Source organism: Falco peregrinus, chromosome 14 (genome assembly GCF_023634155.1).
Source record: "Falco peregrinus isolate bFalPer1 chromosome 14, bFalPer1.pri, whole genome shotgun sequence".
NCBI classification, from domain to species: domain Eukaryota; kingdom Metazoa; phylum Chordata; class Aves; order Falconiformes; family Falconidae; genus Falco; species Falco peregrinus.
In genome coordinates, this window is record NC_073734.1 from 24054375 (window position 1) to 24082372 (window position 27998).

Sequence of the window (27998 nt, forward strand, 5' to 3'; positions counted from 1 at the left end):
TTTCCGGGTTGGCTGCGCGGCGCTCGGGGCCGGGCCAGGGTGCAGCCGCCGCCGCCGGCACCGGGCCCGGGCCTCGGCACGCTCCGCGCGGGCCCCGCGCCCGCCGCCCCCGGGCTGGCCCCGCCCCGCCTCGCTCCGGCCTGGCCCTGCCGCCGCCCGCCGTCGCCCTCCTGCGCGCCGCGCCCCGCCTCGCCGGCCTCCCGCGCCGGCCCCGCGCCCTCCTCCTCCTCCTGCAGCCGCCGCCCGGCGCCGCCATGCCCGGCCCGGCCGCCGGCAGCCGGGCGCGGGTGTACGCCGAGGTGAACAGCCTGAGGAGCCGCGAGTACTGGGACTACGAGGCGCACGTCCCGAGCTGGGGGTAAAGCGCCCCGCGGGGACCCCCCCCCTCCTCGGGCCGCCGGCAGTCCCGCACCCTCCCGCGGGCCTTAGCCCTCGGGGCGGGTTCCCAGTCCCCCGTCGTGTGTCCGTGTCCCGTCCCCCGCCGTGTTGGGGCGTCCCGGGGGGGCTGCGGGGGGGCTGGGAGAGGCCCCCTCCCCCATCCCCGGCCTGCTGCCCTGTCAGTTATCCTCTACCCCCCCTTTCGGTGCCTGCAGCAATCAGGACGACTACCAGCTGGTCCGCAAGCTCGGGCGAGGGAAGTACAGCGAGGTCTTTGAGGCCATCAACATCACCAACAACGAGAGGGTTGTCGTGAAGATCCTCAAGGTGAGTGTCCCGTTGATGGTGATGGCGCTGCCGGTGGCGGGAAGCGAGGGGAAGAGGGTTGGGTTGGCCGGGCCAAAGGACTGTGCCGGCTCCTCCCTCATCCCAGAACTCGTGTTTTCCCATTAAGGACATCGAGATGGTGGGTTTGGAAATGGATTCGGTGTCCCGTGTGCTGTAGTGATGTTTTGATGTCGCCACCTCTTCTGTCCAGCACAGACAGCTCTGGGCTGAGACCTCCTCTGGAGGAGGAGAGCCATGAGTTCTGCCATTTGAATAGCATTGCATGTGCTGCCGGCGTTTAGTAAATCGTATCTGGCAATGCCTGTCCAAAACAGCCCAGGCACTGCCGTGTCAATAGGGACGTGAAGCCTGGAGGGGGGAATCCTTCTCTTAACCTCCAGGCAGCTGGCATATGGCCTTTTCAGAGCCAGGCTGTGGGGTGCTCAGCAGTCAAAAAAGCAGGCAAAATTTTATATTCTGTCCTTTAGAGGATCTGACATGCAAAAGAACTTCACCACAGGCAGGCCAAAAACAGCATGGAAACTTGAGGAGACCGAAAGAGGCCATCTGAAGTTTGTCAGCATCAGTAACCCGTATTCTGATGTGTTGGCCTTAGTGGGGTCAGCATGTGGGGAGCTTTGTGCGACAGTAATGGGTTGGAGTTTGGGATGGCTGAAAGCATGGGTTAGCCACTGCAGGGCACACCTCACTGTGCTCAGCACTGAAGCAGCAGGCTCGTGGTGAGCTGTGGTAACTGTCCTAGCAGCAATCTGTGTTGCTGATCTGGGGGTGTTAAAAACAGAAATGGAAGGTTAGAGTTGGGGTGCTTTTGGTTTCAGCTTGGCTGACACTTGTGGCTGTCACTTGTTGAACCAGCAACACTTGTCACTCGTTCCCCAGGGGCACATGGAAGCCAGCGTCTGACCATGGGTATTCCAGAGAATTTGGGCACACGTTGGTTTGCAGCGTGCAGGGGAGTTTGAGCTTAATCTGCCCTTGCAGCCACTAAGACTAGCACAGCAGCTACCTAGGACACGAGTCTCTCTGCAGGGCTGTAGCCTTAAGGCATTTGCCACATTGCTCCAATAGTGTGGCTGGTTGTCTCTGCTGATATCCTCACTCGCTCACTGTGCCTGCTTCCTTGGGATCTTCTTTGGCTTCTGAGAGAACTTGTTATGGTTTGTCCAGCACCGCTCCGAGGCAAGGTACGACCTCCTGTCTGCCTCTGGGAGGAAGTACGCATACCCGTGCTTTGGCTGTGGTAAAGGTGGTGGCCAGGTGAGCTGTTTGGGAGAGCACCTGTGGCTGAGCCTGACATCAGGGCAGAGTGCTGAAGCTCACTCGTCCTCACAGAGCTGAGTTCCGCTGGCATGCTGTTTGGGCTGCCTCCTCCTTTGGATGCTAACGTGGTTTTGAGTTTTGTTTTTTTAAGCAGGGGCAGGCAGGAGTTTCTGCTATGAGTGAGTAGTCAAAGGTAGCCAGTGCAAAGCAGGCTTTTGAGGTGAGATGGCTTGTGGCTTGGCTGGGGGAAATGCGCTTCTGCATGCTGCTGTGGACCCCCTGATGGTGTCTTCGGGACTGCTGTGGTTTGCTGAGATCCTAGGCCTTGTCCCATGCAGAAATGCACAATGAGGCTTAGAAGAGACTGCAGGGAAAGTAGTCAGAAATTTTCTTCCTTTACTCTTTCCAGCCTAAAGAGCCTCCCCTGGAGCAATGCTCCTATCCCCGTGGCAGCCGAGCTCTGTCATGTCTAGGGAGCCTGTCAGCATTGGGCTGTGAGTCAGCTGGCAAGAGTCATCTGAGGGCGGCTGGGTGCTCCTTCTCCTTGGGGCCTGAATGTGTTGCCTTAATGCCCTGCGAGCAGGGGACCGGATTGTCCCAGATTTGAAGTGGATGGTATTGCTACCAGTTCCCCTGGCTCTCCCCCCCCTTGCATTAGCATGCAGACAGCATTCCTGTGAGTGAGCAAGGAAAAGCAGAAAGTCCAGATAAATAAAGATGAACTTTCTTCTCACTGGAAAGTGGGTCAGTGAAAAGTGAGTTTCAGAGCACCGTGTTGTGTGCGTTATGAAAACACATGAAGTGTGGCAATAACATCACTCTGATCTGTGGAAAGTGCCTCTGGTTTCCTGTAGCTAGACTCAAACTTAATTGCAATCATAATTGCATGTATCTACAGTGGAGCCTTAGCAAAGAGGCTGGGTGTCTCTGTTCCTGCTGATTCAGGCTGGATCCTGTGAGGTGGGGAATGCAACCGAAAGTTTTCACGTTTTTGTGTGGCTGTAGGGTTGGGACAAAGGGGAAGACTGTTGCTGTTGCTGGGCAATGGATTGCTCCTTTCTCTTTAACGTTTTTGGAGAGGACAATTTATGTTACGTGTTAGAGTGATTTTTATCAAGAGTCACTGTTTTAATATCTATGGCTCATGGGAGGTGACTGATGTGTCTTCCCAGCCTTGCTCTTTGAAGCAGCTTATCCTTACTGAGCTCAAGTTGGTGTGTAGCAAGTACTTCTGCCGCCTTTTTTTTCCTCCTCTTCTTTGGTGCTGTGCTACCTGAACATCTTGTACCCGCCTCCAGAGAGGTCAGGAAATTTTATCACCCCTTCTCTGATGCAGAACTGAGCCACAGAGATTTCCTGTGTGACTTTGGGCAAGTCCCTTAGCCTCAACAAAGCTGAGACTAGAGCATAGGTCCTAGTCTAGTGCTGCATGAACAAGATAACTGCTCTTCCTCTTCTGGCAGCCACTTGCCTTGTTTAAGTGCCCTATGAAGACTTTAGCACTGGACAAGGCCAGGGAGCTAATGGCTCTGGTATCACAGTGGCCCAGGCGTTTTGGGCTTGCATAAAGCAAGATGCCTCGTTTCCCTGGAGAGTACCCAGTGTTGCCTTTTTCTTTTGCTACCCCAAGTGCAGGACTGGGCATAATCGTACAGGAAAATGGGGTGTGCTCGTGTCGGTAGTTGTGGTCATAACATGTGTCAGCAGAGGAGCAGAATTAAGGTCACGCAGATGACTATCATTACTGTTCCCTGGGTCAAGTGCCTTTCTTCGCAGTTATGATGCTCTTAATGTCACTTTTCCCAGAAAATTCTGCAGCTCTTCTAAAAAGAGGCAAAAGCAGGTCGCTTCTAGACTTCAGGACATGCTGTGGTAGGACAGTGTGTGCAAAGCAGTGAGGCAGGAGCCCTGGTTTGCCACACAGACGCCCCCTGCCAAGCATCCTCCAAAAGCTTTTATTTTGAGAAGTGAGGCAGAGGGCAACTCCCCACTTTTTCAGCCTGTTTAGGGAGCAAAGGTTCAGCAAAAAAAGCCATGGGGCTGAAGTCACCTTGGTAGGTAGTGGAGGACTCTGCACTGAACTGATCCTTCTACCCCCTCATGGGTAGTAGGTCATGGAGTTAGCCCACAGCTGTGCTCCTGCAGTCCCTAGCTGGTGTAAGAGGTTTCTGTAGGCTTTTTAATGTGGCTGGCCTCGGTACAGCTGTGGGCATGCGTCCTACATGCTAAGGGGCGGGCCAAGCCAGGAAGAGGGAATGTGTGAACACATTCTGTATGTGCTTTTGTGTCTTGCTTAAATGTGACACTAAGGTTTGTCTCCCAGGATGAGGTCTGACTTTCCTTGACATGTACAAAGGAAGTTTGAGACTTTGTTTCCAGTGAATCATGTGTTGTCTACATCCAGTGCAGGTATCTAAAGCACACCTCTGCTCTTTCATACCTAGCCACATAGATTTAGAGTTTTGGTGGGCTGCTGAGGTCAGTCTGAAGCCTTTGTGCTGTCTCTGATGAACTTCTCATTTCGCTGCTTCTTCTGCTGCAGCTCCGAAGTGTCTGCCAGTCTCCTTGCGTGCCTGAAAAGTGAATCCTCTGTTCTCGGGTAGCGGTGTTCTTGGGGGATGCGAACAAGCATTGCAAGTTGCCACTGTAAAAGCCAAAGATAAACTCTCCATGTTGCTTGTAACTTCTATGGGAGATTCTTTATGGCAAGAATGCTGCTGTTAAAGTTACCTACAGTTACAGCTGTCAGTGAGCTTCAGTTGTACCACAGCGCCTTTCGCAGCCCGTTCTGTTGTACCGATTACCATCAGAGTGTCCGCTCAAGGTGGAGATTACAGCATCCATATTGTCAGCTCTGTGCAGAGTCCTCTTGCTTTCCTGATGCACGTATGTTTCTATGTACACTCTACTTGCCTGTGGAGCATTAAACCTATCACATAAAGAGACTGTTTTGTCTCCTTGTATAGTTACTGTCTGCATAGGCACAACACGCAGGCGGAGGTTAGGGGAAGAATGCAGTTACAAGGAGAGGGACCAGTGAAATGGAGGTTCTGCAGCAGTGATGAAATAGCCCCTTTCCCCTTTGGTGGCTTTTGTCCCTCTGTGCTGACTCCGTGAACTGGAACTTTCAACCATGTACGTGGTTTCACAAATGCATTCTTGTTTGTTTGGGTTTGTTTTTCCCCTGTTCCCCCTTTTAGGGCTGTGTGAACCCTCCAGAGCTGCAGCTCATAATGGGCACTGCTGCAAGGTCCTGCCAACGTTGAACTCAAATTATCACTCTGGTAGCTAGAGAACCATTTGGGGGAGGTAGCCCTATGGCTCTGGTGAATTTTGTCTCTAAAAGCTTTAAAGCCCACATAGGTCAGCAGCGTGTTCTAGATGGGGGCTGAACTGACTTCTGTGCTAGTGTGCAGAAGGGATTGCACAGGGAAATAGCATTGGATGATGTTGGGCCCTCAGGCTGGAGCTTTTGACTGCATCGGTGACCTTCCATCAAAGCTGTTCAATGCCTGCTCCTGGTAGCTGTCTGCGTCTCTTGCTCCTCCTGCATTTGCATGCACTGAATCAGCTCTCCCTGGCCCACTTCCTCCTCTGGCAGTCTTGAAATGAGCCCTTTTGCAAGAGAGCTGGGTACACAGCTCTTCTCTTTTGAACACCAGTTGCCCACACTGAGCTTGGCACACTTGCCTGCTGGAGTCCAGCCTTGTTCAGAGTTGCGACCAACTGAGACGGTACCAAGTGTCTCGCAGAGGCCTGGAGACGCAGGTGATAACTCTTGTGGTGGTGTTCTAGCACCGAGGAGCTGGTGAGCTGCGAAACTGTGGCTCCTGCGTGGGGGAGGGTGAGTTACTGCACCTGTCTGTTCGCAGTGGCCTTGGGCAGAGTCTGAAAGAATGATTCTCATCCCTTGTAACGCTGGTGGTGGGGATCGGGGCTTGGTCCTTTTGGCATCTCCCTTTTAGCTGACTGCAGAAGTCTCGATGTGTCATGGGCAGTCCTGAAGCCCCAGGAGGGTTGTTTCGGGATGAGCTGTGAGGGGAGGGAAGGCACTCTGAGGGAAAGAATGGCACTACCCTCAAAACACGTGCTGGTGTCTTCTACCAAACTTAAATAAAAAAGCAAAAGTGCTTTAGCAGTTTCAGGGTAGGTTTTTCTCCCCTCTTTTCTAAAATTCAAGAGCAGCTCGGGAAAGTTTGAGTGCCCATAATGGAAGTTGTAAGGTGCAAACAACCAACAGAATATTAACCTAAGTGGGCTCCTTGATTTTGTAGCTCTTGTGAATACGATTATTTGGTTTCCCAGCTGATGTCTGGCAAAATAAGCACTGCTGCTCCGAAGCCAATTTTCCTATTGAGTAATTGGCATCAGGCTTTATAGGCCGATTATTGTGATCCTTTCAATAATACTTGCTAGAGACGAATGAGCTGCTTGTGCTGGCTTTTAAATGTTTAAAGCCTGTCATAAGGATGCTGCTCAAGCCTTTTGCTGGTCCTGGATGTTGTGTGTTGAGATTGCCTAGCTTGTTCACTGGAAGCATCGTGGTGTTTCTGGGCTATTCAGTTTTGGTGAGCAGAGAATAAATCTTTTTCTTTACAGGGTAGTGGAATAAATTCCTTTAGTTTCTCATGGATTTGTATCTTTTGACTGCTAAACCTTCTTCCCCGCTGCGCTAACCCCAGTTCTTTTTCAGAGCACCTGCTGGGCAAAACCCTGCACCTTCGGTGACTCCTTCAGAGCAGTACGTGTGCTTCTCAGCTAGCAGTGCGTGTGCACTGCCTGGCGGTCTGCTTTTGGCTAATGAAAATTATTTTTATGCTTTGGATTTAACTCATATTTCACATGCCTTCCTGGTCATACTTTTCTTTCTCATTGTGGAAGAGTGCAGAGAACTTTGGATAACAAATTTATTTTCTCTTTTCGCTTGAATTCAGGCGGTGGGTCCCCAGGTTGGTGGGGAAGGCTTGAACTGAAGCATCTGATGGAAGAGTGTACTCCCTTTGCTTTAGAAACCAAGCAAAAAAGATGATTAAACAGGCAGCCATTTATTCGTTCAAGACAGGAAGTGATGGTTGCAGCCTTGTATTTAAAAGTTTATTTTAGCAAACAATGTTAATTTTCCCAGCTGGTGTTTGCTGCAGCTGGACTCCTTCCCTGCTTACAAGCTTATATGATTTCATGGAAAATGACTTGAGGATCTGATCTTTTGGTCACGGAGAGGTGTTTTCTTCTGCATGTACCTGACTGCAAAGCAACTACTTATCCCATGTTATTTCTCACTTCTGCAGAGGGGATGCCATCGCTTGATGCTCTGTGATTTTTGGGCAAAGGCAGTTGAGAGAGCAAAGGCCACTGTCATCGCCTCTTCTGCCTGATTTTTGAGTGGATTGAAAGGGCTTGTGGGATCCTTTTGCCTGGTAGGGTGGGAGACCTGCAGCAGAGGGTGGCTGGCTGGGGACAGTCGAGTCAGAGCTGCCAGGTCTAGCAGAGACCATTCTGTGGCTGGAGGTCACCTTGTCCCTCTGCTCTGGGCACTCAGCATAGTGGGCAGCCGTGAGCTGCATGTTTTGTCTCCACTGTCTACAGCCACCTCACTTCCAGTTTGCCTGAGGAAGGAAGCAATTTCCTGGGAAACTGGAAAACTGGCTTGTGCTAGACAGTCCTGTTGTTCTAAGAGTACTGCTGCAGTTGAAGTAATTAAACCCCTCCCAGTGCAGACACAGTTAAACTGAGACATGTCTTTTAGCCTGGTTTCCTATGGAAACGAGCCTTATGCAATCCTGCTGTCTGTCAGACTTTCTCCCCCTCCTCCCCCCCCAGTAGTTTATGCACTGGTTGGCCAATTTCAACCAAATACAACAGAAGTCTCCAAGCTGTCAAGTTTCTACAGATTTCATGGAAATAAGTGTTTGCATAGAGCAGAGGGGCTCTGTTGGAGCCTGTCTCAGAGGGAAAGGCTGCAGTGAGGGTTTGACTCATACTGGTCACTGGAGAATCCCAGCATGGAGGAAAGCTTTGGAATGCCTCTGCTGTGGGAACAAATCAAGTTGGAGTCTCCACCTGTATGAAATGTCACCTTGCAAACACAGGTGGATCACACTTGGGAGCAGTTGATTTTGTCCACTAGGTTCCTGCTCCGTTCCTCTGCTGGAAATCCCCCTCCCAGGGCAGGGGGGCTGAGCCATGTAGGAAACACAACTTGAAATGCTGCTGTTCATAGACTGGTTTAATAAAATAGCCTTGAATGAGTATTGCTAAAAATACTCTGGCTGCAAGGGCTGGTGTTTTAGAAGCCACCCCTGCTGGGAAAGGCAGATGGTTGGAGGCCATAATAGCTTCCGTTCACATTTAATCCATGTGTGTTTGGAGTCAGCATCCTTGGAGAGACAGATCGAGTGATTCTGAGAGACAGTTGTAGCAACCCAGACTTAATCCTGGTCCTTGGAGGATATGCTGCTGACTGCCTGTGGTTTCAGTGGTATGGGGTCTGGGGACAGGAGGGAAGTCAGCAGAGTTTCTCTGGTTGTGAACAGTTAGTTCCAGTTCAGTACTGGCTGCATGCTGGAGTGGTTTGCACCAAGGTGTTTGACTTGCCCGATGCTTGGGCTTGGATTCAGTTACTGGGCAAAACCAGAGCCCTGGTGATGTGCTTTTGGGTAGTAGAGGGCATTTGCAGTTCTGGCTGGAGCAATGGCATGGGACAGGAGGGGGTGTGTGGCTGGGTAGGCTGGTAGGGTGTGTGGGGTGGGGTGGAGGCCAGCAGTTGCCACTGTTTTTTGCCTGCAAATCTGAAATGGGGAAGTACTCTGTTCCCCTGCATTGCTCTCTGAGGAAACTTCCAGGCAACATCTTTTCCTGCAAGATGACGTTACAGCCCATGGCATTTCTCCCTACCTCATCCCTGTTTACCTGTGATGGAACACGCTGTCCTGACCACTGGCTGCAGGCAGGGAGAGTGCTCTGATGATGGGCTGCTTACAGTGTGGAGGTAGCGTTACCATGTGTGGATAACCTGGCCTGAGCTCTGTGCTGCTGCGGCTTAGCAGGAAAATGCACAAACAGTGAGTGGCTTGTAACTCTCCCTCTTTCTGAGACAGTATGTGCTGGAGTGTCTTCCCCCAGTGATGTCAGAGATGCTGCTGGTGGTGATTATCTGCAGGCATTTCATTAAAAAATTACCAACTTCCTTTCCCCCCCCCCCCCCCCTTTTTTCCAAAAGTCTCTGATTCTGTCTGCTCATGTCTTTTAATAAGTGTGCTGTGGGTAGGGGTATATTTCTGGTGGAGATCACGCAGGGCATCATTTTGCCATCCTGAAAAAGGTGGAAACATGGAAGTGACTGGAAGACAACGTCACCTGCCCCAGTGGGAGTGGTGTTGCTATGGAAGGAGAAAGGGAAATCTCAGAGGGATATCTTCCCCTACTTAGCTCATGCAAAAGGCCCTTGAAATAACTACAGTACTAAGGAAAAGGCATTTCAGAGTGGGCTTGGGGTCCTCTTGGCTGTGTTCAGGCACTGTTTCGGCTCCTCGTCAGGTGCCGGTGTTGCAGTAGAGAGGCTGTGATGCGTATCTCTTGGTAGCCAGGCCATTCAGCGAGTGTCTTCAGGATGGCTGTCACTCAACTCCCTCTTTGAAATTCCTTGGAAAATAGCCTGTGTGTGCATCTGCCTCGCTGGACGAACAGAATAACCGAATCACATCCTCTAATTCCATCTTGGCCTTCTGGTAAGATCAGTGCGTGTGGGCGATGCGAGGGTGGTGTCTGTTCCCATGCTGACATAAATTAAATTAGTCCCTAATGAAGCATCTTCCTTTCAGGTTCAGAAATGTAGCCCTCCCTCACTTCTGCTGATTCCAGCTCCAGCCGTGCCTAGGTACTGCCCCAGGGCTGTTTGACACTCCCTCCCCAGTGACCCCTGCCCTGCGCCGCTCCAGTGCTGGCTGACAGCTGTGGTGGCCTTGCTGCCATTTTCCGCAGTGTCTTTACGAGGTGCTGACGCTCCCTGTGCCGGCATTGGTGTTATTTTTGGCACTTTGCTTCAGGCTGAGATTCTCATCTTTTGGCTTGAAAGTCTAGTTCCGGCTTTTTAACTTGGAAGAGGAGAAGGGCAGGATTCGAATCTGAAGGTTTCATCCACCTGAAGAGCCTAGAAAGATGGCATATTTTATCACTTACATAAATGCCATATTTTCCCACTGCATAAAAAGCTTCTGTTCCTTCTCCCATCTGCTCGTACATTCTTGTGAGGGGTCTGAAACCAGGACTTGCCTTGGGTTTGCCTGTAACAGGAGTGTGAGTTGCCCCATCAGCACTCTGCAACCATCACTGGAGTGGGAGGCTGCGGCAGAGGCAAGGCAGTGAGCACGAGCTGTTGAGCTCTTGTGGCTCCTTGTCCTTCACACAGACATCTGATCACATGCGTCACTTTGGTAATAAGGTGCCTCATACCTCATTGCCATTCCCTGTTGCTCCCCTTCTCGCACACCAGACCCCATGCTGGATGGTGAATGTTTCAGAAAGTTACATGTCTGGAGAGGAGTGATTTTCATCATCAAACCTCAGAGGTAGGGCAGCGGCAATGCAAGGTGGCTCTGCAGTGGTCCCGCTGGTGCAGGGGGGATGTCCAGCTCTGCAGTGAAGGGCTGCTAGACTCAGTGACTTGCAGCTGGTGGTGTCCACATCAATCACTAGCCAAGGCTCATTTAAAAAGCCTCACCGCTTAGTTGCTCCAAGCTGCCTTTCCTTTCAAGCAGGCACAGAGCTAGAGTTGTCCCAGGAGTGGATGAGTTACAAAAATGATTGTTCATTTGCATTGAAGTGAACCTGGATCAGTGAGTGTAAAAGCTAACCCAACCTCCAAGCCCCTGCCTTGGGACCAGCTGTTCTTTGTCACTCTCTGCAGGGTGATGTCCAGAGAAAAGCTTACATTGCAAAGTGAGTTCCTGGGATTGCGCAGATTCGAGGAGGAGTCAAAAACTGTTCAGATGTCTGTAGGCTTTAAAAATAATCATGGGATATGGATGCAATGGCATGCAGTGCAGTTGGGTCTGTGCTCTTGAGGTGGTTGCAAAAGACACGTGCACATAGTTAGGCATAGCAGTGTCTGAGCTTACTAGAAGTCTTGGTGTTGGAGACTCTCAGCTGTCGCTTCATTGAATTAAAGTACTCTTTGGGAAATGGGGTGGGATTAAGGACTAAAAAAATGGTTTGTGCTGGTAAACAAAACCTGAGATACGAGCTCCACCGTGCTTGTCCTGTGGCTCTAAATGTATAACATAGAATGAGTGTGTTGAGATTTCTACATTGCAGTCCAAGGTGCTTTTAACCACAGTTACTGGAGTCACAATTATGTTTGTCTAGAGTGGTTTCATTTTCCCCTGGTGAGTGGAAACCTTTCACTGACGAGAGAGAGATGCTAGTTCATGCAATGTGTCTGTCTCCTCTCTGAAGCTAAAAACGTTCCCTTGTGAGGGTGGGAGCAGAGAGAGGAGGGGAGGTAATGTATTCCAGTCAAAATTGGTGGCAGAAATCAGTGTTAATTTCTGAAAGGACTCTCACTTCTAATTTCTTTTGTCTATTTAAGCCAGTGAAGAAAAAGAAGATAAAACGTGAGGTTAAGATTCTGGAGAATCTACGTGGTGGCACCAACATCATTAACCTGATTGACACTGTCAAGGATCCAGTGGTAGGTGCCTGTGTGTCACATTGTGTGTGGTGGGCTTGCCTCCCCACTGGCTGCAGGCATGGGGCAGGCACCGCCCCGTAACTTCTGCTCTGAGCTTAGGTTAGGTGCTGCCTCTGCCTGTGCCTTCGTGGCAGCCAGGGGTGAGCAGTGTCCAGCTCATTAGGGTCTCCTGAGGTGGGTTGGTTTGGATGGGCTCATGTTCCTCTCTGTGTTTCCCAGACCCTTTTACACCCCTTCTGTGAGTTTCCCGTGGTTGGCTGGGGAGTAGTTTTGTAGCCCTACAAGTTTTCTGTAGGAAAGCAGAGCCTGTAGCCTTCCGGCTCTGTCTGGCATCTGGGATGTAAGTATCTGCCAGGGCAACTGGGCATTAAGTACTCTTCATCCTTCTGGTTGCTGTCCTGCCCAGTGACCAGAGGTCGTATCCTTTGTCTGCATTGCCACAGTTACCCCGTTCCCGGGAAGTTTTCTCTGACTAGCAGCTGGCTGAGGACTGTGACTCCCGGCTGGCAGCCATGAAGAGGAAATGATGCTGGTGTAGCATTGGCAGTCCTGGCTGACCTTCCTCCTGCGATGGGCTGTGAGGCCTTAGCCCCTGATGACATCTTCTGCCTTGCCCACGTCTCAGCTGTCTCTTCCCCATAGCGTGGGGAGGAGCAGCACTGGCCAAAATTCTGTGTGGGTGCTTGATGTGTGGGCTATAAGCGGGGCTTGCCTCTGCTGCCGTACCAGGGCTGTGTTTCTCTTCCTGTCCTGCTCTTGCCTCGCTCTTCACAGTGAAGGTTGGGTAGGAAGCAAAAGCTTTGCCAGGTCTCTTGGAGCAAAGAAAGGTCAAGAGGCTGTTTTAAACCATGACTCTCTCTCTCTCTTGCAGTCAAAGACCCCTGCTCTGGTGTTTGAGTACATCAATAACACAGATTTTAAGGTGAGTCTGCCTGAGTGTGGAGGGGGGAGGCTTCCCATTTCTGTCGAGTGCTGTGGTCTTGGGTTGTCAGATGTTCCTCAGGCTATGGGGGAGTTCGGAGTTTTCACCTATGTCAGCTTGACCTTCATTCCCCCTGTAAATGAGAAACCTCTAGATGGGAAGAAATAAAAAACTTGTGTGCTGAATCTCCTCCCAGCTTCGAGGAATAAGTTCAACAGGTTAGGTATTCTTAGTCCCCTCTCAGTTTAGTCATGTTAATCCATGTGCTGTGATGCTCTATTTACAGCAGTGCAGTTGATGGAGCAGGTGACACTGATCTGGGCTGGAATCCCTCAGACCTGGGGAGTGTGGGGTGGCAGAGGCTGGAGAGCCTGTCTCCCACTGTTAGTGGGCCTGGGGGGAGGGGCTGAGCAGTCATGGATGCGTATCGAGAGCTCTTCTGCTTGCCAGAGGCTGTGGTGCTCCAGATTTCTGGGGTGCTCCAAGTGGTATCACTCCTTCCCAAAACTGGGGTCTTTCTGTCTGAGTGCAGCTACAAGCTGCCTGTGCTACTGAAACGCTTCTGGCTTGCAGCAGCAAGCTGATACACAAAAGCGATATATTATTAAGCAGGCACACCCGTCTTAATGGTATCTTTGCTTCCCTCTTGTGAATCTGTACCCTCAGTCATTAAGTCACTGGTGGAGAATTAAGTGAGTAGTTGCCATTAGAAAGCCAGCAGTCATCCCCTCCTGCAGAGATCTCTTCTGTTCCATGTAGCGGGACGGTGCCAGAGCATTGTGTAGGTACGTGCCTTGTAGGATGCCGTTTCAGCAGATACACCAAACGCCCAGAGAAGGACCCTGGGTTGGTGTCAGTGGAAAGAGGGCAGCTTGTCAGCTGGCCCGTGGACAATCTTACCTGCAGCCCTGCATGCTGGGAGGCAGCATGTGTTGTTTCTGTCCCTCTGGGGTTGGTCTGGTGAGCTGAATCCTGCTGGGTGGGACCCTGTGCACAGCCGTACTGGCGGTGGCAGTTGTAGTGCCCTCCTGTATAGACCTACTGCAGAAGCTAGAATAACAGTCACAGCAGTGTCTGCCCAGACAGCTCTGATTGGGGAGAATGAGTGTCGCCTCCATCAAGTAAATAGCCCTGAGAGGAGTGCTATGAGGTGGAATTTCAGGGCTAATTAAAGCAGGCTTGGTTTGCCTGAACTTCATTGACATCAGCTGGGCTGTTCCAACACTGCGTGTGCGTTGGGAATGTGCCCCTGTGCTTCTCCTGGTGACCCAGGGACTCTTCACAAGTCTGATGCGGGAAAGTTTTTAACTTTATTTTTGATATATGGCTTGAGATAAAATAGGTTGCTAGGGCAGCAGCACACCTTGCTGAGGATTGCTTTGTGTGTCTCCTAGTCAAAATGTGATTACACCACTCTGTCATGTCGTTAGAGGAAAAAAATTATCATCAAAGATGGTACCCAGTAACTGAAATGTATTGACAAAGTGGAGTGTTAAGTAGTGACTTCAGGCCGGTGGCCAACAGGGACTCCTAAGTGAGAAATGCAGGGCTTGGGGCACGTGGTACGTCAGCCATCCCAGCCGCGCCGAGAGCCATTGCAGGCACTGTTGCAGCCGGTAAGGCAGCATTGGTCTGGCCGCAGCAGAAGTAACAGTGCTTAGCTCTGGCTGTTGCATTAGAGGCAAATACATGAGTTTGCAGCGGATCATTTCTAGGCTCCTAGTAGAAAGCCTGGCTCCTCAAGGAAGTCCAGGTTCCCAGCTGTACAAGTCCAAGACAGAAAGTACTGATGCTTTTGATGCTGATTGGTACAAGGCAGGAATAACTTGTCTTGGAAATGCAAGTGTGTCCCCCAGGGCATGCAGTGTGACTGCTTGTGTTCGGAGTTGATTTGTAACCTGAATTTCAGTAGCTACTATGGGGCACGTGGGTTATTTGAGCTACACTCCCATGAGCTCTGCTGCCTGTTTGGGTAGGTTTTGGGGGCCGCAGCTAACTGGCAGGTTACAGAGCTGCTGCTACTCATGGGTACCTATGGATATCTTCTTCTATACAGAGGCTCTCAAGCTGTCTCTTCCCTTGCTCTGAGGTGCCTCGGCATGCAGAGAGTGCACAGAGTAGATGAGACCACTTGTGCTGGAGGTCTTGGCCTGCCCTATACCTCTATACATGAAGCAGCTGGAGAGCACCCAGTCGTTGTCCCCTCTGCTCCACAGTCCTGATCTCCTCAGGCAGCCGAATTCTGTTGAAGTGTCATGTGAGCTAATCCTGGTGACAGGGACCTCTTTTCTTTGTTTTGGCATGGCTGCTGCTGATCTGCCCATCTCTGCATTGACTTCTGGATTCAGCAGTACTGACGAGCACCGTGCATCCTGCTGGCAAATCACCTTCAGGGTGTGTGAGGGGGTTCTTAGGGCGACCTGTGTACAGCAAGTGATTGCTGACCATTTTACAGGATTGTGTTTTTCTCTGTCCTGTTGGCAATAGTCGCTCACGAGTTTGGATGGGTCCTCAGTTGTCTCCTTTCTGGCAATTTCTTTCCTTCAACATTATTATTTTTTGGTTAATGTTAATACTTTCACCCTTTTGCCCATTCAAATGGCAGGAAACTGTTCATGTCCCATGCCGATGGCTGCTGGGTTTCCTCAGCACTCTGTCCATGGGCAGAACCTGCAGTTCTGTGGGGCCTAAGCCATGGCTGTGGATGATTCTGGATGAGAAGTGCAAGCTTGGTATTCCACAGGGTTTGGCTGTTTTTAAATGATGGTATAAACAGGAGAATTAGATGGTAGCTCCAAGGAGCTGATTACATTTTCTTCAATTACCTGGTTAGGCTCTTGTGAAAGTGATGGCTTTGCACTTGCAGGGATGAAGAGTTGGAACTAGACTAAATGCATATTCTGCTGCATGAGGATGGCAGCTTGTGTACAGGGCTAGTATTTCTCTTCAGACCTACTATATTACTTGTTGTCTGTGAGCACTTAGGCTACCCATAATCATCTGCCTTAAATGATAGCTGTGCTGCAGAGTAACGCAGTCAGTTGAGTAACTTGTGAAATTTAATGTCTTTGGCTGATTGGTTTCAAACTAGAAATGAGGCACCTATCCTTCAGCCACTGTCAGCTGTCACACATTTTGTGTAGTCTGTGTGCATACCTGGTTCTGTGCCATTTGTAGCCCTGAAGAGGCAAATCCCTCAGGAAAGAAGGGAGCAGACGGTTGAGTTTGCTGGTTTGTTCTTAAAACACACCAGCAGGTTTGCAGCTGAAGGTGGGCTGCTCCTTGATGGGCAAGGAAGGTGAGCAATGAAAGGTTGCCTCAGGATGTTCTGCCTGCGGGAGTTGTGGGGACAGCAGGCTTTTGAGTCAAATCTTCCACTTAGCCTACACCATGGTCAGTTTTCAGGCCAAATTGCTGTGAAGGAAATGTGTTCATGAGTTTTATCCTTGTACATCTAGGGTTATTTTAAAAAATAGTTCTTGCCCTGCATAGGCAATGGAGAAGTATGAAGAATTCTCCTCCCTTGCATGGCTGCCGAGGCCAGGATGATTTGGGAACTGTTCCCTTTTCTTTTGCTGCTGCCTACCCCGCACCCCAAAGCAGTGTCTCTCTCCTCCGACAGCTCCTTGCAGCCACCCTGTTGCTTTGCAGGTGCTGCTTCCTGCAATTAGCCAGCTGTGTTAGTCAAGGGCGAAGAATAAGTATTCAACCCCTGTCAGCCCCATGGAGAGGGGAAGCATGTCTCTGCCTCCTTGGGCACTAACGGGATTAGTCCACAGTGGGTTACGTGACATGTGCCAAAATATCACTGAAAGCTGGAGAGGGGTAGAGGCTGACTGTGGGTGAGGTTGGCCGTTCCTCACGCTCTGTATGGAGAAAGGAGACCAGCCCAGGTCTCTGAGGCCTTGTGTGATCCTTAGTGCTGGCAACTAGCAGAGCAGATATTTAGCTGGGTCTGAGTGATCCCCACAGTGACATTTCTGATGGTTTTACTCCAAAGGGTCAGCTGTAAGAGCAGAGTGTGGGATGTGTCTGTTAAGGAAGTGTCTGCTCTGCCCTGCTAGGCTGAGCGAAGGGGATTTGGAGCCCACTGTCAAAGCCTTCTTGGGGCAGCCGCTGTGTGGGACCCACTTGCCGTGGAAGCCTTGGCTCCCTTGGCTTCAAAGCCTTCTGCATCCCCCGGCTGCCCGTGGCGAGGCTGAGCGTGCCTCTGCAGGGACTGGTCCTGCAGCAAGCGGAGCCTGGGCGCTGCCAGCCACTGTCAGCCTTGGCGCAGCGGGAGGGTCAGGTGTGCTGGATTTCACAGGCAGCTTTTCCAGGGAAGTCTGTTGAAAGCTGGCTGCCCAGCCACTACCTCTGCTGGAGGCTATGGGTCAGTGAAGCTACAGCATCGTGGGCCTGAGAAGAAACGCACTGGTGACCTCCCTTCCATCCCCTCCCTGCTTATAGGCAGCCAGAGGTAGAGAAGCCTGGGAATGGGGAAGATGGGATCTAGCCTTGTTCTGCTGCTGCCTCTCCTGCCCTTCTCCTTCCCAGGTGCATTGATGTCGCCAGCTGAAGCTGAATAGGGTAGTGATTCCCAGAAAGATGTTTTAAGCATCTCTGTCCCCCCCATAGTGTTCGTTACCTAAGCAAGCCATTTATATGGGCTCCTGGAAGGGCTCAGTTGTCCTCTGCTGGCCCTGGGCCGTGCATCAGAGCCATGTGCAACCAAGTCAGGAAATCTATCCCTGCTGTAGCTTCTGGCTATGTCTTTTTTGCTCCCTGCTTCAGTGGGTTGCTCCGAAGCATTAGCATCATCCCAGCTCATGAGAATACAACGCACCTTGTGTCCTGGAAGCTCTTAAAGCTCTGTGTGTGTAAGTGATACTTGTATGTTGTCAAATGATTTCCCAGAGCAGTACTGGGGGTGGTGGGGCTGTTTGGAGCTGACCCTAAGTAAGAGAGGATCCTGAGGATCTCTCTGTGGGCCTGGAGGGAATCCAGGACCAGGGCTGCTTTCTTGGAGTGCGAATTTTAGTCCGTTGTTCTCAGATTTTTCCTGAAGCTGCCAAGTGGTGCCCATGATGGGCAGCTGGCTCCAGTGCTGATGCAATTGGTGATTTGACTGAGCTGTGAGATGATCCTTATTGGTTAGAGAGGGCAGAGGGGTCTGGTTCTACTGCTGCCCTGTGAATGTCCTTCCTTGCCCTGTCCTGGTGTCTCACCTTGCTTTCCCTGGATGAGGGCACAGTCCGGTAGGGTCAGGCTGGCACTGCTGCCACGGACAGATACAGAGCAGAAGGTAGATTTGGGGCCAATTGTGACCTGGTGTGGGAGCAGCAGGATGATGAGTTCTCTCCAGCGATGGTGCTGGTGGCACGGTGCAGGTTAAAGTGCACCCTGGATCTTTGTCACTTCTGCATGAACAGCCACAGAAGGACAGCAGAGGAGGGGTGGGTGGCAAATGCGCGGGCAACAAGTGCTTCCCTGAGACTCGGAGCTGTGCCCTCTGAGCCCCACGAGCATTCTGTGCTGTCGAGTTGCGTTAGCCTTTATCCTGGGATAGAGGGGAGCCTCCGCAGCTCTGAGGCTGTGTCTACCCTTTGTGCTTCCCCAGCCCACGCTCCTTGGTTAATGATTTCCTCTCCCTGCCCCACCTTGAGCACTCAGAAACCTTACCCATGTGTTCCCAGCCTGCCTCCTCTGAATCCTGTTGTTGGTGTTGTCAGATCACTGTGATGACTGTGCATGTGAACAGAGAGGCAAGATCATCTGTGGCAACTCCAGCATGCTCTGAAGAGCTTGCTCTCTTCTCCTTGGACAGACAGCCTGCCTGTCTCCTGCTGGAAAGAAGTCATGATAGGTCTGAATGATCCTGGTAGCATTTCACAGGAGCTCTTGTGTCCTCTCTGGATCTCCTAGCATGTAACCCTGGCAGATCTGAGGCCAGGACAGCCCTCGGGAGTGACAACGTTCACAGGGGATCTGGAATGGGGTCAGTGATTGGAGACAGGTGGGGTGCAGGAAACAAAACTAATCCTAATCTGGAGTATTTATTTTTGTTTCTCTTCCCCCCTCCCCCCCCCCCGCCCCCGTTCCCTCCCTCCCCAAATCTGTTTCAGCAACTGTACCAGATCCTGACAGACTTTGATATTCGGTTTTATATGTATGAGCTGCTGAAGGTGAGTTGAATTGCATATGGCAGTCTGGATGGGGAGACCAGGAATAAGAAAGGCAGTAGCGGGGCTCGTGGGGTAGTGCTGCTAAGCAGTTATTTCTCTTGTGTTCAATGCAGAGTCCATGTCTCATAACCAGGTCTCTTCCCAAACCTTCCCTGGTTATCTGGCTTGTTGTGAGGTATTACAGCCAAACTGGGGACCTTTGGTTACCTGCAAAGAGTCTCACATTCTCTGGGGTCTGTTCTTTCCCCGTGAGGCATTTGTGACTGTTAGTTGCCAGGTAGGGCTGTGCTTGATGTCTAGCACCTTTGGGTTGCCATGAGGAAAATCAACTCCCTTCCAGCCAGACCCAGCACTGAGAGGTCTTTGCGGGGCTGGGGAACTGGGGACGCTTTAGCATGCTAGGGAGAGTGGAAGAGAGGGATTGCCAGCTCCAGGCTTTCTTCTGCTGCTGTATTCAAATGCAGCCCCGGAAGGTGACTTCTGCCCACTTGGTCTTAGACCTCTGTGTCTCTGGGTGGGCCATCTAGGACACTTCAAGAACAAGCTGACCAGCTCAGTGCCCTGTGGGCCCAGAACCCCATGAATGTGGTCTTGAGGAGCAAAGCTTCTGATTATGCTGGCTGTTGTATGTTGTTGTAATGTTGGTATTTTCCTTTGAGACTCCCAGCCAAAGCTTTCCCTGCCCCTCTGATGAAGGGTGAGGAGTGCCGTAAATACCTCCTCTTTACTAGCCTAGCTTGCCCCTCCCCATGGAAATGCTCCCGGAGCTGCATGGCATATCTGTGAGATCTGCTGCGATGCCTCTCTGGGGTCTCTAGCTGCAGGACACAGGAGGCAGCAGGGCATTAGGGAGAGCTTACAGATTTCAGCTGATCCCAGGGCTTTTCTGCACTGACCTGCTGGAGCAGCAGCTTGGCTGTGTCAGGTCCTAGCAGGGCCTCAGAACTTTTCAGCTGGCTCTTTGCAGGTCCCCTGCCTCTGGAAATGAGTGGGACAGGCTAGGGAAAGCCCGTTGTGCTCCAGGACTTGGTGACTGCAGGAGACTTCCTGAAACAGATCTAGTGGGCTTGAGGGAGGCTTTCTTCTCTGCACCCCCATGCTTGCTGCACCTGTCCGCAAGTGAAACACCTTCCTACTGAAGGCTGGAGGGAGCCTGAGGCAGCCTGGGATTAGGGTGGGAGGAGGGGTGATGAGGTTTAGATGATCCAGCCTTGAGACAAGCAAGACTCTAGGACAGCTTCATCCCTGGAAGCAGTTTGTCCAACCTGTTAGAGATTTCCTGTATCCCAGGACCACTGTTTGCTGTGACTCCTGTTGGTTGCAAGGCCGTGTGCCGTTGCAGGGGTACTCCCTGAGGTCTTGCTGTGATGGAAGCTGTCGCCTCCTGTGCTTCCCACTGCGGCAGGGGCCCAAGGACAGTGTTACTTCCCTGGCACTGATGTCTTGGATATTGAATGACTGCAGGCTGTACCCTCCTTTCGTGCTGCTGGAGATCTCTGAGCATCTGATATATATTGATAGATGGATCTCCCTCCCCCTTGGAGATGAGAAAACATGCTCGCCCCCTTGCTCAAGGGAACAGCTGCATGGGGGGGCAAGTGGTGCAAGGTCACAGAACTGGAGAGCTTATGTGTGCCTCCTGCCTTTGAGCTTTAAGCAGCTTCACTCTCCCTTGCGTGCTGTCACTTGCCTTTTGTAAGTGCAGGTTTGGCTCGAATGAGCAGGGCAGAGGGGACTTTCTAGCATATGTGTGTTTTTGGACACAGGTGGAAAGCTGCACTGGAAGGCCATAAAACTATATATGCATGTAAGAATCATCCCCTTCTGGGGAAGAGAACATGGCCTAGGAAGTACAGGGCTACACAGGGTTGGAGCACTGGGCTTGCCACCAGGTGGGACACCTCTCTGCATCGTGTTCTTCAAGGAGCATCGAAGCTCCTGTGCAGGGAACACTGTTCCAGGACCTGTGACTGCAATACATTAAATCAATAGTCTTGTTGCCACCTTGTCACTTCATCATCTGCAGCATAAGAGCTGAAAATGCCAGTTTCTTGTGCCAGGGCTGCAGCACTTCCTCATGAATGGGGCGCTCTTGCTCCTGGCCCAGAACTGTCTATTTCTAATGCTGTGCTGTGGTTACAGACATGTCTAATGTATGTACGTGTGTCTGCCAGGCCCTGGATTACTGTCACAGCATGGGGATCATGCACAGGGATGTCAAACCCCACAACGTCATGATAGACCACCAACAGAAAAAGGTATTGTGGCACCAGGGCTTACAAGTACGGTTTTTCCAGGGAAACTTGAAATTCTGACACCTCTGTACCCATAGCCTGGGCAGCTGTACTTACCCCTTTAACCTTTCTTTACCGGCTTCCCTCCGCTCGTGCCAGCATTAGGAGATGGCCAAAGTCCCACTGGGGAGCACTACAGTGGGAGCCCACGGCTTGGAGGTTGCTCTTCTCCCTGCAGCCACCCATGCTGGGTTTCTTTGCTTAGAAGATGAGGCCTGGGCTGTTAATCTCCACCTGGGGAGGTGTGGCAGTAGGGAACAGAAGGGTGGCCTTGTCTGAAATACACGTGGATATTTTTACCTAGGGAACATAAGCTCCTCCTGTGGTACAGCCTGCTTGTCCCGCAGTGGCTTTCTCACTTCTGGGGTGTGCTAGTTGGGTCACAGAAAACTTTTGTACCCAACTTGCTATCATGGAAATGGGCAGCACAGGGAGCTGCCCCCAGCCCCATCGTGGTACTTGTACCTCATCAGGTGCTGTGCGTCCCTGTCTCCCCGGGCACCTGGGATCTGCAGCAGCAAATTGGTTGCTGGTCCATAGGTCCCTGCCTGTCGGTCAGCGGTGGCTGTACAAGCAAGGTTTATAAGGAGGGGGAAATCTCTTACTACAACTGCTGTCCTTCAGTAACATGGCAGGTCATCCATCCCTGTGGCTGTGGACAAGATGGTCTGCCTTGCAGAACGTGGTGGGCCCCCCCTCCCGCCTCATTTCCTGCTCTCAGCCTCCAGTTAAAAGGAACACTGCCTTTGGCCCAGCCCCTCTAAGCAGTGGGATAAGACAACTGGCTTTTGCCTGTTTCCTAGTATACGATGACCTGTCCGCTGTGGCTGGTGGCACTGGTTAAGGACCCAGTTGCCCAGCAGTAACAGTGTGCTTGGACTCGGGAGGCAGAGGAGCTCCCTAAGCTGGGCTTTGCCCCACCAGCTGGTGATAAGGAGAAGACCCTGATCAGAGTGCTGCTGAGAGCATCTTCTGTCCTCGGTGCACCTCCCTGCATCCCAAGCTCCATGCTTGGGATTCAATCACGGGATCGAGAGGTTTGGCCAATGTGGCTTCAGCCTAACCGGCTCCTGACTTTGTGTCTCTTTATTGCATGTTCAGCTGCGGCTCATAGACTGGGGTCTAGCCGAATTCTACCATCCAGCTCAGGAATACAATGTCCGTGTGGCCTCTAGGTACTTCAAAGGACCGGAGCTCCTTGTGGACTACCAAGTAAGAGTCTGCTTCCTCCTTGCTAGCCAGTGATACCACTTGTGGTTGCACTTTGGCCACCTTTGGGTTGTCTGGTTTTGCCTCCCAGGGCATTGCCTAGGCTGGAAGGAGGCTGGCTGTGAAGTGAAAAGGCTGAGGTTGCCTGTGTGGCTGGGGAACCAGGCTGTAGTGAGCATGCCTTTCCTGACAGCTTCTCCTTTTTCCCCTCAGATGTATGACTACAGCTTAGACATGTGGAGCTTAGGCTGTATGCTGGCAAGCATGATCTTCCGAAAGGAGCCCTTCTTCCACGGCCAGGACAATTATGATCAAGTAAAGACTTTGCTACCTGGCTTACTTCATGAGACATTTGTCGCTGCCTCATCTCTGCGTGTATAGGGGGGAGGTTCTGGGGACTGGACCACCAGGCTGGGAGGATGTTGCTATGTGCTTAGTTAAGTCATCTGGGATTATGCTTCACTGCCTTGTGTAGGAGACTTGTTTTCTGCACATGTTGCAAAAACACGTTTCAAGCGAGATATTCCTTCCATCTGGGATGTTCCCAGGAGGGCTCTTAGATTTGGGCAGCTCTGCCTGTGCAGAAGAGTGGTGGCCTGCCCTTCTGCTCTCTCTCAACATGCCTTTTGTTTCAGCTGGTTCGCATCGCAAAGGTCCTGGGCACAGATGAGCTGTATGGGTATCTCAAGAAATACCACATAGAACTGGACCCACACTTCAATGATATCCTGGGCCAGTAAGTAGAGAAGTGCTGCCTTTTTTCCTTGTAACACAGAGAGGGAGATAAGCAGGTGTCCGTCCCCTTGAAGGACTCTCAACAAGGGCCTGCTTTGATCTTCTGAGTCACAGTGCTGCTTGCAGATCTCCCATCTGGCTGCTGATGGCATCTCAGGAGGTCGCTGAAGTGCAGGCTCTTTGCCTTTGTCTCTCCCGGGAGCCACAAGCCATCTGCTGTTTCTTCCTTCTCCTGCTCATTGACATCTTAGAAGTGGGAGATGTAGACACTGGAGTTGAGTGTGGCCTGAGGGGCTCAAAATCTCCCAGTTGAGATTTCTGAAAAGGACTGGAGGTGGATGGGATAGTGAGGACAGCTTCTGTGAGGCTGGCTGGCTAGCCAGAGCACTTCTGGTCCCAAGGGTGTCACCCTGCCTGCTGCATGCTGTTGTCTCATGCCTGTAAACAGAAGGGAATGTGCAATATTGTGCCTTTCCCAGGCACAGAGCATCCTCACAACTGTGTACCTAAAGAATGGGGTTTTACCCCTTGGGCAAGTGCTGGCTGAGCAGTAGCTTGTGCCAGGAAGAGCTGCAGGCAGTCTGTCACAGCCGTCCCTTTTCAGAAGCGGATAGTGGCGGGTGATTCTCCTGGGACCTCTGGGTACCGTTGTGCAGGTCAGAGCTGGGCAGTGAGAGCTGGTCCCTTTGCAGGCATTCCCGGAAGCGCTGGGAGAACTTCATCCACAGTGAGAACAGACACCTGGTCAGTCCTGAAGTCCTAGACCTCCTGGACAAGCTCCTGCGATATGACCATCAACAAAGGTTGACTGCGAAGGAGGCGATGGAGCACCCCTATTTCTGTGAGTGTGGAGAAGCTGGGGCCAGCTTGGATGGAGAGGGGTCTTGGGTTCTGGGGGAAAATTTGGGCTCCCTGCTCTGTGAAAGCCTTAGCAGCTCTGTGGGCTTTGAGGGCAGTTTCTTTGGAAGTGTTTGCCAGGGTGGAGCTTCCACTTTATTAAAATGCTGTTTCCCCTTCCTGCTTGGTTTGTGTCTCCTCCAGATCCAGTGGTGAAGGAGCAGTCCCAGCCCAGCTCTGAAAACGCTGTGCTCTCCAGTGGCCTGACAACAGCGCGATGAAGACTGGAAAACGACGGGTAATTCAAGATGTTTACAAATAAAAGCAAAACCTTCGGTCACACAGTGAAGGGAAAAGAACCAAGGACACCCCCCTTCCCCTCCCCTTTATACTCAGCAGAAATCTAACCTTGGGGGGTGTGTGTGTCATAAACCTCAGTTCCTCTCTGGTGGTTGTGGTTAATGTAACTCTAACCCTGTGGTACCAAAGCCCTGGGCAAATGGTCTTGCAAGAGCTAAACATGTAGTGATACCCCCAGGGCTCAACACAACTGATTCTGGTTCACATCTCTATGGATCTTTCTCTTCCTTCTCAGTCCAGCCTTCCCCACCGTGCTGGTGGGGACAACTTGGTCGTTCCACCATCAGCCCTTAGCATGCCTCTTACTAAACATGCCTTTCTGACTTGTAAACTCTGGACGAACCAAATTCAGGCTGGGGGTCAGCAGGTGCAACTCTGTTTTGAGGTCCAAGTCCTACTGCTCACTCTGGGCTTGAATTTGGCCCTTGAATTCTAGTTTCAATTGCAAATGTTGGGGGAAAGGGGGGAGGTGGGGGGGGGGGTGTCAACAAAAAACAGCCCACAAACCCAGCAGCATCTCAGGATTGGTTTAGAGCATTAAAACAAAGGCGCTGATCCAGGCTGCTGGGGGGAGGTGGATCCCCCCTCCAGGTGTGTTTGACAAAGGCTCACTCTGAGAAGAAACTCAATAGACCTGCTTTGGAAACTTGTGAATGTGAGAGCTGCTCTTGTGGCAGGAGAGGGGAGGGGCTATCCAGACTTTCCCACCGAGCTCAGGAAAGTCAGTGTTGCAAGATTTCTTGTGATAGGTGTGCAACCACGTACCTCATGACGTGGCTCCCATGAGAATTCATGCCATCTGCAGACTTGTGCCAGAGCACAGCTCTGGAGCGGTTCAATCCAGCACCGCAGGATGGGGGAGTGGAGAGGAGGACAGGGAGGAGAGCACAGGGAGGGGCAGGGGTCAGCAAACAGCGGCGTGGTCTGTCGGGGAGGGGGGCTGTGCAGCTACTGATCCAGGACTTGGGATCCAATGTAGTGTTTTAACAGTCAGCCATTTGTTGAATTCTGGGGTCATGTTGTGGGGGGTGGGGGGTTCGTCTTGTGGATTCTTTCATCAGATCCCTCGATGGCTTTATAGCCCCACAATTCACAGTTGCCTCCTCTACTGGTTCTGTGTGTAACTTCATCAAGTGGTTCTGGTGACACTCAAATGTAGAAGCTGGAGATAGTGTTTTCCCACCAGCACCTAAACACAGAATTTCCTTCTGCGGCATTGTCGAAATAGTTAATTTTTTATAAGGTTACAATGTTTCTATTTGAAACATCTGTTTACATTCCATATTCTAATAAAGTTCTATTGGCATCGATAGCAGGTCAATCCATTTGTATAATTCACTGAAACCAATAAATATCTATACGTCTGAACGTCTGCCGTCTCAAATCTATGGGATAGTCAGAAAGGGTGAGAGCTGAAGGCATTGCCTCCTTGAGGAGGGCAGGTTGGCTTTTCCAGCCCCTCTTGTCTGAGTATTTTCAGACCTCTTAGCCTTTGGTTGCAATTCCTCATGCTGTCAGCCCTGAGAGTTTCACTGTGGCAGATTGTCTCCGCTTCTGTGGGGCCGCAGAGGAGGTGCAAGATTTTGGGTACAGCATGGGAGTTGGCTGTGGTGGTACCCTGGGCTTGGCCCGTGTCTCGGTCGGTCTGTTCCGTGGCTGGTCAGATGAGAAGTCACCAATGCATGGCTGGAGGCAGGGGGTTCTCCATGTGCGTTCCCCCATGCTTGTCTCCTTGCAGCCTGAGTTGATGGCATTTTCTGCAGATGTGCTGAGCAGGGAGTAGCTCTTTCCTCGCACCCTGAGGTGTGACCAGTGCATGGTCTCAGTTATCAGTGTCAAGGCTGAGGAGCCGTCTGTGCCACAGGACCCTTCTTAGCGTTAACTCTCCTGCAGATGCTGCTGAAGGCTTCGGCGAGTGTTTCCAGCCCTCTGTTCTTCCATCTGCCCAACATGCAGGCTGCCTGGCCTGAGATGTGGGTCTCTTCTGCTCTTAAGCTGTGCTAATACCAGCAGGGATCGTTTGCGAGTTTGACATCAATTTCTGAACTGATTTTAAACATGTATTTAATTGCTCTGTTGAGTTGAGGAAGGAGTGGATGTTTCTTGTGGCCTGTCCAAGTTGCTATGAGGGAAACTCACCCATTTTCCAGTTCCTTTGTGTTGCCATTCCCAACTTCCAGAGAGCCAAGGCACAAGAGGCGTGGGGAAGAACAGTGGGTTCAGTGTGGGAATTTGGGTAGGTGAAAAATGTTGATCATTCTGTACGAGTGCTTGACAGTGGCCGAACCTGATGGTGGAGTTTTAGGGTGGTGCTTCGGGAAGTATCAGTTCTGTAAGCCTGAGTCAGAAATTCTTTCCTGGTACCCTTAAGCAGAGGAAGAGGGATGCTTTTCCCAGTGAGTGAAATGGGTAAATGGCTTTCCCTGGCTGCGGTAACCAGAAGGGCTGGAACAACCTGCCGTGTATCTCTCTGCATCCCTACCCCAGTTCTAGAGTAGGATAAGCTGTGACAGATTCATCCCAGAGGGAAATGTGGCAGCTGAGCAAGTGTAGCCTGGAAGCAAGGAGGGCGTGGAGTCTCCTGATCCCGGGGCGGGGGATGCTTGGCTGCAGCTCGGGCCAGTTCCTGCAGCCATCGGCCCCTCCAGCACTGGGAGCAGGCAGCCCTGCTTTCCTCGGACCTTAGCAAAGTGGCATCCTGCCCGTAGGGACAGCCCCAGGAGCTGGAGGAGACTGTGGTGTCTTGTCCTTAGGAAGTAAGGAGACTGGAGAATGTGCATCTTCATATGCTTTCTCCTGGAGAAAGTTGGGAGAGTCCTGGTGCACATCCTGGCCTTTCGGCTGGCCTGGCCCCAGCTCCCTAGCAGAGGTGGAGCACAAGTTTGGCTGAGTGCCTTATAAGAGGAAAGGCTCAAAACCAGAACCACAGCAGCTATTGAGGGATGCGGTAAGCAACTTCTCCAGCTTGTCTGTGCCTGTTGCAAGTGTGCTATGGCACAACAGAAGCCTTTGGTGGAGATGTTTGCAGCAGCGGAGGGAGACTTAACACTGGAGGTTAGGGAGAAAAAAGTCCAAGTTTGTGTATGGCTGCACATCAAAGTGCTGGTTTGTTGGACTCTGTCTCCTTGCTTGGCTCTGCCTTCCCCTCTCACGCTGCCAGCCTTCCAAAGCAGGCTGAGAATCCCCTGCTGTCCCCGTGTCCGGAGGGGCACGCAGGGCAGCTGGGCTGGCTGGGAGCAGGGCGGCAGGACGTGGGGTGACATGCTCATCTGTCTCCTTGTCACCTGCTGCCGGAGGAGCGCTGTGTCAAGCTGGCAGTGCCCTGTAATGCTCACTTCCCTCCTCCCATCTCTCCTCAGGTCCGATGCTGTTGCTCCCAATTTTCCATAAGCAGAATGCGAACCAAATCAAACATCCTACCGGCGCGTGTAGAGTGACGGCGGGCAGACTGTGCGGCGCAGGCAGGGCTGACAGCGGGGCAGCACGCCTGGCTGGATGGCACTCGCCTCTTTGTGACTGCAGCCCTTCCCTCCAAGTGTTAAAGGTTCTTCTGCCTTTGGTTCCTTGTTGAGCTCTTCCTGACCCAGAAAGCATGGAAATGTGAAGGGTGTGCAAAGCAGTTGGTTAGTTTTTCCTTCCTCCATCCTGGCTGTTCCCCCACAACCTCTGACAGACCATGGCTGGCCAGCTTGCGCCTCACTCTGCCAGGGCACAGGGGTGTAGTATCACGATGGACAGTTCTCTATGATAATTGAAAGAACTCTATATTGTTGAATAAAAGTTTTAAAAGAAGCAGTCGAAGA

At 51.7% G+C, this 27998-nt stretch overlaps 1 protein-coding gene across 3 annotated transcripts; it reads left to right on the top strand.

Annotated features, from left to right (window-relative positions):
• Positions 1-2: 2 nt before the first annotated feature.
• CSNK2A2 (casein kinase 2 alpha 2) lies at positions 3-27987 on the top strand. 3 transcript variants are annotated; one of them, XM_005233621.4, is made up of 12 exons: positions 114-358; positions 594-705; positions 11573-11674; positions 12546-12596; positions 18701-18760; positions 20935-21018; positions 22156-22266; positions 22477-22578; positions 22899-22999; positions 23691-23839; positions 24040-24133; positions 27555-27987. In XM_005233621.4, the coding sequence occupies exons 1-11, from the start codon at positions 255-257 to the stop codon at positions 24114-24116; spliced, it is 1053 nt and encodes a 350-aa protein (XP_005233678.2). In that variant the 5' UTR covers positions 114-254; the 3' UTR covers positions 24117-24133; positions 27555-27987. The 3 variants fall into 3 exon arrangements, with proteins under 3 accessions (XP_027637068.1, XP_005233678.2, XP_055675112.1); XM_027781267.2 differs by lacking the exon at positions 27555-27987 and having other exon boundaries at positions 3-299; positions 24040-25559; XM_055819137.1 differs by lacking the exons at positions 114-358; positions 594-705; positions 27555-27987 and adding an exon at positions 5580-5754 and having other exon boundaries at positions 11577-11674; positions 24040-25559.
• The last annotated feature ends 11 nt before the right edge of the window (positions 27988-27998 follow it).

Excerpts from the sequence above, each read along its gene's own strand:
- CSNK2A2 (XM_005233621.4), top strand. The coding sequence starts at position 255 with ATGCCCGGCCCGGCCGCCGGCAGCCGGGCGCGGGTGTACGCCGAGGTG. Across the intron at positions 359-593 it reads GCGCACGTCCCGAGCTGGGG|CAATCAGGACGACTACCAGC; the intron begins GTAAAGCGCCCC and ends CGGTGCCTGCAG. Across the intron at positions 21,019-22,155 it reads TAGACCACCAACAGAAAAAG|CTGCGGCTCATAGACTGGGG; the intron begins GTATTGTGGCAC and ends TTGCATGTTCAG.